Below are 10514 nucleotides of genomic sequence, written 5' to 3'. Positions count from 1 at the left end.
TCGCACCTGTTGCTCGGCTTGAAACTATTAGACTTCTTTTGGCATTTGCAGCAAAAGGGAACTGGACTGTGCATCACTTAGATGTTAAGTCTGCGTTTCTTAACGGGGAGCTTAAAGAAGAAGTCTACGTGACACAGCCGAGTGGATTCGAGGTCAAGGGAAAAGAAAAGCTGGTGTATAGATTGCATAAGGCCCTTTACGGCTTAAGACAAGCTCCGAGGGCTTGGAACGCTCGGTTGGATCAAGTGTTTAAAGAACTCGGTTTCAGAAGGTGTGTACATGAACAAGCAGTTTATAAGGTACACGAGTCAGATTTAATTCTTATTGTTGGAGTCTATGTTGATGATTTGATTGTGACTGGGTCAAGTGAGAAAAGAATTCACGAGTTCAAAAGAAAGATGAAATCTGTTTTTGACATGAGTGACATGGGAAAATTATTATACTATCTTGGTATTGTGGTCGAACAAACCAAGACGGGAATCTCAATAAAACAGGAGGCGTACGCGAAGAAAATTCTCGATATGGCAGGTATGACTACTTGTAATTCAACAACTTTTCCCATGGCTCATAAACTGCAGCTTACAAGAGATGAAGATGGTGACGAAGTCGATCCAACAATGTATCGGAAGATAATTGGCAGCCTTCGGTTCTAATTCACACCAGACCGGACCTCAGCTACTCAGTTGGGGTTGTGAGCAGATTTAAGCAAAACCCAAAACAGAGTCACTATGCAGCGGTCAAGCAGATATTAAGGTATATTCAAGGTACAGCTACGGGGTCAAGTACAATGCTGGCGGTGATGGTAAATTACTTGGGTACTATGACAGTAGCTATGGTACTGATGTTGAAGATCGACGAGGCACGACCGGTATGGCTTTTTATTATTCAAACAATTTGATTACTTGGTGTTCACAGAAACAAAAGACAGTGGCTTTAAGTTCGTGTGAAGCCAAATTCATGGTAGCAACGTTAGCGGCATGTCAGGCGTTGTGGCTAAGAAATCTGGTTAGTGACTTAATGGGAGAAAAAGCCCAAGTAGTAAAGTTGTTAGTTGATAATGTGTCTGCTATAGCATTGATGAAAAACCCCGTGTTTCACGGGAGGAACAAACACATCGACACAAGGCACCATTTCATTCGGGAATGCGTGGAACGGGAACAAGTATGTGTGGAGCACGTGAGCGGTAATCTGCAGAAAGCGGATATATTGACAAAACCTTTGGCCCGTTTGAAGTTTGCTGAAATGAGGAGTCTTATCGGAGTGAAAGACCTGCACGAAGATGTCAACACTAAGGGGGCGAGTGATGGATTAGTGTTGACCGAATCTCCAGGAGATAAACGTTACAACTGATGACCAAGTAAACAGCGAGGAACGGCTCGATTTGTGAACGTTATCTGCTTTGACCTACAATAAAGGAGGACCTGATTTGCAGGAATTCTAGTTGATTTCTTTTGTTATTTAAACGCTTGAGTTGTTAGTTTATTTTATCACTTTTCAATTAACAATCAGTCGAAATTGCATATGGAATCATTCGATTAAGTTCTGTAAGCTTTTGGCTATTGAAATAATACGATTACATTCAACTGAATTCCTTGTTTTTCTTTGATTAATTGCTGTTTGCCTGATCCAAAACCAACAACCTCAGCAAGGATTTTTTTGTTTTTTTTTTGTTATTTATAACCCCATGAAAGTACCCGTTATTGTCGTCCCCAAAGGAAGCCCATCTAACTCTTGAGTGTTGCCTTAAGTCTTTCATCTTTAACTCAGCCAACTCAGTAAGGTCTTTCAAGCATTCAGATAGATCTAGATCTGACCCACTGTTGCTCTTCAGTAAGTTCCTTATTCTCCTAGTCCGCGTCAATTTTTTCAAGTTCAGACTTCAGATTTGTCTCCTCTTGATTTTCTTTTGATTTTCTACCACCCCACCAATCCTTAATAACATTCCTGAGAAAATGGAACTTTTTTGCTTGCCTTGTGTCGGGCCCTCCTCCCCGTGGAACCTCGCGCAAGCCGATCAAATCACTTCATCAAAATCTTTTTTGTCTAACCATGAATTGAAGAAACGAAATGGTCGATGCCCAAAATTAACCGCTTTCGTAAACAACATAATAGGCCTGATGATCGGACAGAAATTTGGGTAAAACTCTAAGACAAGCATCAGGCCACCTATTGGCAAACTCAGAACTTACCAGCATCCTGTCAATCTTGCTTAGTTTATTACCAACCAAGAACATGAATTTACCTCCCTTCATAGCATACTCAACGAGATTCTCCTCGAAAATGAAGGTGTTTAAATCTCTAGTGCTAATCGGATCAAACATTGAATTCCTTCTTTCGCTGGAAAACCTAACTGCGTTAAAATCTCCCAAGAATACCCATAACCCAGGATTATGATCTTTGGGAAGCAACAAGCGCTCCCAAAGAGCTCTCTTATCTGAAGTCCCTTGCGTGGCATACACATTTACAATAAAAATAATGTCGCCACTCCCTTTGATGACACCTTTCGATAAAAGAAAATTCCTATCTTTAACATAGCCCGTGACCGAAAACACCTTCTCGTCCCATATATTCAGTAAACCACCAGATCTGCCAGAAGCCCCGACAAAGTCCATGCCAAAATCTGGATTATCCCATAATTTAGACACTTCAGAAACCCCCAAATCAGAAGCTAAAGTCTCTTGAATGGCCAAGAAGGAGATGCCTTCTTTAATTTTGATATCTCTAACCCACTCCTCTTTGATTGCTAACCCAACCCCCTTGATGTTAATAGATAGAAAATTCATGGGATAACCGGATTAACTCCTTCTCACAAAATGGAACCCCTGACCAAGTTGTGATAATTACTTACCTCAGCATAACTCCTACTTCAATTGTAGCGGAAATCTCTTTGTCTAACTCCATTTCTCCTGCCCAGCCTCTTTGTGCGAATCCTCTAACAGTCGTGTCGATAACTCGTGCTTCTTAAAATTCTGACTCCCACCTTTCCTTCTTAAGATATGAGAGTTATGGGACTGATCGGATCCTCCTTCAGAAGTAATATCTACATTGCTAACTTCCCCTTGATTAATTAAATTCACCAGATTACGATCAGGCCCTAGAAACTCATCAAGCCCAAAGGGGTCATCACTTCTGGATCTTTTTTTTGCTTAGATTTTAAGATCTCGGGACTTGTATTCGTTTGGGCCGTTAATTGTTCTTTACTTGAAATATTGGGCATGTGCATCAAATGACCACTAGCCTTAAAGGAGAATTCATTAGGTGGTGGGTCCCTTTATTTTTTGAGAACCGAGGTGCTGCCTTTCCCCCGACTTCCTTTCATGGGATAAACCATCAGGCACAAGTCCCCAGAGAGACATCATCATTGTAAAAGTTTGTGTGAACTTTTCCGCCCGATGATGACAACTCTTCTCCCCCCCCCCCCCTCTTTTCCCGACGATCCTTTCTGACCGTCGTCTTCAATCTCCGGTGTCATCCCGCACTTCTCTCTGCTAGGTTCCGCCTCCAAATCGATTCTACCTACGCAATCCAGCTGCCATTCTCTCAATTCTTCTGAGATTCACACCCTAAAATCCTTGTTCTTCCATTTTAATTTTACCTCTTCCAAAATCCTCCTTCTGTCGCCCACAAGAACCCCATGACCATCAACTGAAATGTCACTATTATTCCAGGTGATCTGAGAACAATGAACTACTTACCCGAATTTAGCTCCCACCAGGTTAAAAACGGTCTCCTCTGTTAAGTGGAGAGGAACGCCGATGATACGTAACCATGCAATCCTTTGGAAAGGGAGTGATTGCCCTCTCCAGAAATCAAGTTTCAAGAACCAAGCCTGCCACACCTTTTTGTTCTCCAAAAAAGACTTAGCTTTTAGTTCTTCGTCAAAAGGAAAGAAGCACATGTAATCCACCTATATAGTGAATATTTAGACCAAACACTCCTGCCTCTTCAACAAACAATTTAGATTTATCAAAGAAGAGAAATATGTTGCCACCCCCAACAAGAGCCTTCCAATGTAAATGTACTAGGGCATTCACGTCCGCCGGGACTTCAACCTCCGACCCAGGAAATTCCCCGGTGGGCTTGTTAACACAAACATATTTGTACGATGTGGTCCCCGGATTGAATGCGGTACTTCGGTCTGCTTGAAATCAGTCTTCTTATGCCATCGGTTGTCCGGTTGCCTCTTTTCTTCAATTTTCTCCTGATCGACTTTCTTCTCAGCCCGAATTGACCCCTCGTTTTCACCCGAGAACAAGGCGACCTTAACGAATAACTTATTGAACCCCATCTTTAGATTTTTCAGGTTAGCTTCGAGACCAACCAAGTCCCGGATGTTTTTATAGGAAACGAACCCGAAATAGCGCTGTTTCAAAAAACAAGAGCTAATAAGACGTTTTTTTAATCAAATAAGACGATAACCTTACCGTCTTAAAAGCCACCGTAGTATTTGATCATTTACTGTCCTTTTTAGTACTAAAATCTTTTAAGACGATTACTTATAAACGTCTTATTATGCTTCATTAAAATTGTCTTATTTGACATAAAAAGACACAACACTAAAGCGTCTTATTAAAGCCTAATAAGACGGTTCTTAAATTTTTATCAAAAAGTCAAATAAGACGATTTGTTGGTGGCCTAGTAAGGCATTTAGTGGTTTCTAGTTTTTTAATATATATTTCACGTAGATCATTAACCATATATTGAATCATTTATTTATCCAGTTCAAAATCAATATAAATACAAATTATAAGAAATATACAAAGAAAATTTTATAAATAACTTAAATATCTAAAGCATCCATATTGATCAATTGGTCTAAAGTATTCATTTATAACATAAAAAACCATACGAGCATTCACTTTAACCCAAACATAAACAACGATCAAAAAACCCTCTTTGACTTCGTACGACCTCCTTTATCCACCACAAGCTCCAAAGCTAGCTAAAGTCCGTTTTGTGTTTCGCCACTGATCAATACATATAAATTGTCTATTAGTTACCATAAAATTAAGATTAAAATAAAGCACATTCCATATTTGGAATAATAGACGAAATTAAAAGGACTGAAATTAAAATGCCTAAGTCATGCCTACTAAAATCAGCATTAATAAAAAGCCCTTTCGAGTTCCTATGAACACCTAACATTATATGTGATCTATGTTGTCAAAAACCCTTTAGCGAATGTAGGCTTTGGGTCAAACAGACGGGTCAAAATGGTTGAATGGGCAAACGTGACTTAAACATACATGTAATGAACTCTAAATATAATAAATAAAATGATTTGTTTTGAGGCTCACTTAATAGTCCTGAACAATTATTTTTTTTTTTGAAAAAAATAAAGAAAACAAAAAAAAAATAACTATAAAAGATATAGTATACTCTACTTACCTTCAATCATCCTCCACATCCTCTTCATCCTCATTGTTAGCAAATAACATTGTAAACGCTTCCAAAGTGCGCTCCACAAATTTATTAATCTCATCTTGACGAACCATTTTTATTTTATTTGGCAACTAAAACATAAAGATAATACAAGTTAGATTACGTTTTAATGTACATTGTGAATATATATAAATAGAAGTGTACAAATATACTTACCGTATGTTCTTTGTCACAAACCACGAAATCATACATAGCCATCATAACACAATAACCACACTCCCATCCGTTAGGTTGTTGACGACACTAAATATTTAAATGACTTAACAGTTAGTTAACTAAATTAAAATATAAACAGAAACACCCTATAAAAACTGAAAGAGAACTTACCTTTGCCATATCCCATATTATTTTTTGCTTTGTGGCCTTCTCAAATAATTTTGTGATCTCATAATTTGAAGGATCCTTTGTAGATTTAATTGAGTCAAATATGTGACCCTTCCAAGTTTTAGAAATCGGATGACATTGAAGCAAAATCAATACCCAATGTCCCCTGCATAAGTATGAAAACGATCTGATTTAAACAGCACTTAACAAATAAAAATTACAACATAACTAAAAGAAGGTTAAGATACTAAAAAAAATTGATCCTGATATATATAATATAAAAATAAAAAATAAATTTATATATATATAATATAAATTGACACCGGATACATATAAAAAATAAATTTATACCGGATTATATGTGGTGCCATAAACCATTGTTTGTCATTATGAAAGTTTATGACTGTTTTGATGTGTTCAATCACAAATTCAGCATCATCCGAGACAAGATCAGCACCGATATAACGAGGATGAAAATATACGGTTTTATTTAAACCCTTTTGTCTCCCAGTTTCATATAAGTACCTAAAAGAAAAGTAGAAAAGAAACATGCTAAAGTTAGTAACACTTGTCTATAATGTAAGAAACAATGCAATATAATATTTAAACAAAAACAAGTAAAACATACATTGTAAACCAATGCATAAAGCAAACTTCTACGAAACCATTGACACATAATTGTAAAACCTCCTCAAACTCAACTGTCTCTTCCAAACCATCCTCATGCATCCCCGGTGGCACGGTACAAAGTACTGACAAGGATTTTTTAGATTGAATTGCCACTTGTTGTGCTAATTCATATATGCTTTGAGGTCGAGACCTGGCCTTTTCTAAAAGTTTTGATATTTTTTTTCTTTCTTTTGATACTTCTATTTTTTCTGTTAAAGGTTTAGAAGCAGCAACAACAGGCATTTTTGTTTTTTCTTTTGATACTTTTGTTTTCTCTGTTAAAGATTTAGAAGCAGCAACTAGCAATTTTGTGTTTTCTTGTGATTCCTTTGTGTTTTCAGTTAAAGGTTTAAAAGCACCAACAGGCTTGGCAGATTGACTATAACAAACGGATGCTGTAGGTTGATTAGCAACAAGCTACATTAACCAATAATGATATTATTAGTAAACATAGTAAAACACACACACACACACCCATATATATATATATATATAATTAATGTGATTACCAAGTCATTAAAAGCATCATCGTCTTGTAATGCATATGAGTATATTTGATACCGATCATCTCTTTCATCTAGAAATGTTTGATGTTGTTGAGTAGATATTGTCTCAAACTACAATGGCAAAATTAATGACATTTTATTTCAAATATTTATTCAATAATTATATATATATATATATTAAAATTACCTGTGGCCTATAAGGTGTATTCATAGAATGGTGAGACGGTTCTAGAGATTGGGAAGAATCATTGTTTAAAGTCTGTACGTTGAAAACAAAGTTAGTATATCAACAAAAGAAATTTGTATACAATTATTTAAATAAAATACAGTATACCTTTATTAATTTAAATGGCCACTGAATAAAACTTCCTTTTGCATCTTCCAAATATTCTATTTCGTCTGTACATGACTCTGGCAAAAGTTGGGTTGATTCGTAACCTTCTACAACTCTATCCACTTGCACTTTGACAAAGCCATCTATCATTGGGCATCCATGAATAATCCTCTCAAGATTAGGATGAACACAACCCATAGCCATAACCTTAAGGGCGCCTTGGAAGTCATGATGTAAAAGTTCACATTTTTTAATAGACTGAAAACAATAAATTATGGTAAATATTCTTAAAATAAAGAAATTAATAAAGTTTGACAATATATTACCAAGATTTCTGTAGATGAACAACAAGACGCGCGACTCAAGTCACATACATCAAGTGTCTCATTAACCTCAAACTCTACAGCCTCGGTCTTCTTTTTCTTTTTTTTTTGGTTCAAGTATTGCTGTCAACTTTTCTTCCGATTCTAGCTCTTCTCCAAGTTCATATAATTTTGTGATCGGATTGAAATGCGCTTTACTAACCGTCAGCTCTTTAGAACGTTCTTCTTGAATAAAATTTAAGAATGGATAGATTGAAACAAGCTGATTCCATCTACTTTCAATGTGGGGCTCTAGTCCAGCATATCCAGAGCGTCCTAAATGCGCAGGAGCAGTGTTATGTTCTACACTCTTCTGTGCTTTTTGGCTTTTTTCCTACCAAAAAATATTATAACAAGAGTAATTAAGAAATACAAATATAATAATAAAGAGAATAATGATAAACTAATAAATAATAACAAATAACCTTCCAAGCTTCATTTTTAACAGCTGAAACAAAAGATTTCCAAATTCCCTTGTCTAGATAATCATATTTGCTAAAAGGATTCTTTTCCTTATCTTGATCTTCATTTTCATCTCCATCTTTCTCTTCGTCTTCATCGAGAGATCCAACCTTATAAACATATTTTTTTCTAAGAGTGTAACGAAATTTCCTCATTATAGCTTTCCCCTTTTCTAATGTAACTTTTTTTGCGTCGTCATTCGGAATCTTCCACGTTTCCTACATATTATGATTAATAGTTAAACATGAGGAAGAACAATTAAACATGGCAGTAAAGAACTCCAAATCTTTTGCCTACTTATTTAACAAAAGCTTCACAGATATATTTTTTCAAATTATATAGGAAAAGAAGAAAACAATACCTTGGCGAATTGCCAGATATCTTCGTACTCTTTTGGGTTTATCTCTCTAGCAGTTTTATTATATGGAATCCTTCTTCTGAATTCTACACCAATCCAAGACATAAACTCCCCTCCAGTCTTACCAACTGCTCTACCAATTGCATCAAAGGCAATTGTAGTTTCATCAGGATTCAAGAGCTTCTTTTTACATTTGGAAACTCCCCTCGTTCTCTTTTTCTTGTTGGACATTTTCAAACTTGAAACCTAAAAAAATAGCTTCTGAATAAAAAAAGTTTGTCTCTAAATATGATATCAACTACTCCATTAAAACCAATCTGAATCCTACATAACACAGTATCTACATCTACATAAAAAAGAAAGCAAAACAACAAATTAAATGGTTTCACAAATCCCATCTATAACGGAGGGGTGATACCCGCGAACCCGTCCCGTGGAGCCCATTTCAAAACCCGGACCAAACCATTTGTGGATGGTCCGATTCCGGGTTTGAAAATCCCATCTAATTGGTCCGGGTCGTACCCGTTTAGGGAAGGTTTGCTGATACATGCTGCACAATTACAAGACTAGACACTAAAAAACCGTCATCTAGTTCATTCATAGACAAAGCTGGTTGATGCTGTAAATAATCTATATGCGATTGAAGTTACAATATCACTTTCAAACGATTCATCGATACAAAACAAACCTGAAGCCTGATTGTCACTACTCGAGCGCGCGCGTTTAGAGTTGCGAATTGCGAACTTAGGTCTTTGGATTAAGTTGGGAGACTTAGAATTAGCGCGGGATCTAAGAATTAAATTTACAATATGGGAAGGAAACTGTAAAGTCAATAATCTGGAGTGATACTTTATTTAACATTATAATTATTTTTTAAAAAACTGAATAAATTTGAATGGGATAAAGCGAAATTTGAATTTAGATTGATGGGATAAAGAGAAGTTACGAGAATGTGAAATAATATTAAATAAAAATAATAATTATAATCATAATAATAATAATATGATTTTAAAGAAAACTACTATAAATGTCGACATTATTAAGTTAAAGGCGTATGTAATTAACATAAAAATAAATAAACGAACCTAAATTGTATGTGATAAATCAAGACCCGTAAATCGAAGTAGAGGTGCGCAAACGGATTTAAAACTCAAAACCGGTTTGAGTGAAAATCGGTTCGATTTGGTCAACAAAAGTCAAAACTTGTTTTTGATCGGTTCCGGTTTTCAACCAAGTTTCTTACCATGTTACAATCGGTTTCGGTTCGGTTAACCGGTTTCAGTGAGGAAAAGTACAAACTGATTCTGAACCTACGGTTTCAGTCGGTTCCAAACCGGTTTCTACATAATCGGTTTCAAATGGGTTCGGTTTCCGTTCGATTTTCGGGTTGGTTCAGTTAACCGGTTTGTTTGCCCACCAATCAACAACCAACAAAGATTATACATGCATCAACAATCAATCAACAAGAAGTAAATTTTAAATTTACTAAAATTACCAAACGTCATACCCAGCAAGTAAACAAGATTTTCAAACGAGCCAAAAACCCCATAGTACTCGAAAGCTTATATAAGTTTGGCCAATAAGCCTTTTTAGAGCAGCAAACCAAACAATAATAATTGGATTCATTGTGTGTTTGAACAAGAAAAAGGAGTAACTAAGTTTTGTAAACAAATATTAAAAGATGGCTAAAACAAAAACAAAACACTTAGGATAACAACCTAAAATATAACCAAATAATCAACTTAGTCACGGTAAGATTGTAAGTGTTCATCATTGTTAACTTGTCCTGAAAAAAAAAACAAAAAGCTTTTATTAATAAAATTACTTTTATTTAATTATTTATATATAAAGAATATAAAAGCATATGATTATGTCAAACCTTTATTATTAGGTTTATGTTGATTTTTCGACATACATATAATTGGTGTTGTCTGTTCGTAAGTATGAGGTGCCAAGAGTTGTAAAGTGATTATCTGGTTGAGTACCAACGGAAAATGGTGGTAATTCGTCAAACTGGTTATATTCTTCCTCGTCGTCAACATCATCAACATCAAGAA

General features: G+C 35.8%; 1 protein-coding gene across 1 annotated transcript; it reads right to left on the bottom strand.

Moving 5' to 3' along the window:
• Positions 1-2084: 2084 nt before the first annotated feature.
• LOC143579301 (uncharacterized) lies at positions 2085-2783 on the bottom strand. The gene has a single exon (XM_077062649.1). The coding sequence runs from the start codon at positions 2781-2783 to the stop codon at positions 2085-2087; it is 699 nt and encodes a 232-aa protein (XP_076918764.1).
• Between the last annotated feature and the right edge of the window lie 7731 nt (positions 2784-10514).

Source organism: Bidens hawaiensis, unplaced genomic scaffold (assembly GCF_021521415.1).
Source record: "Bidens hawaiensis isolate Kalapana, Puna unplaced genomic scaffold, B.hawaiensis_p1.1 tig00029653_1, whole genome shotgun sequence".
Lineage (NCBI taxonomy): Eukaryota > Viridiplantae > Streptophyta > Magnoliopsida > Asterales > Asteraceae > Bidens > Bidens hawaiensis.
Note: the sequence above shows the minus strand (reverse complement) of the source record. Positions and strands in the feature narration are given on the sequence as shown.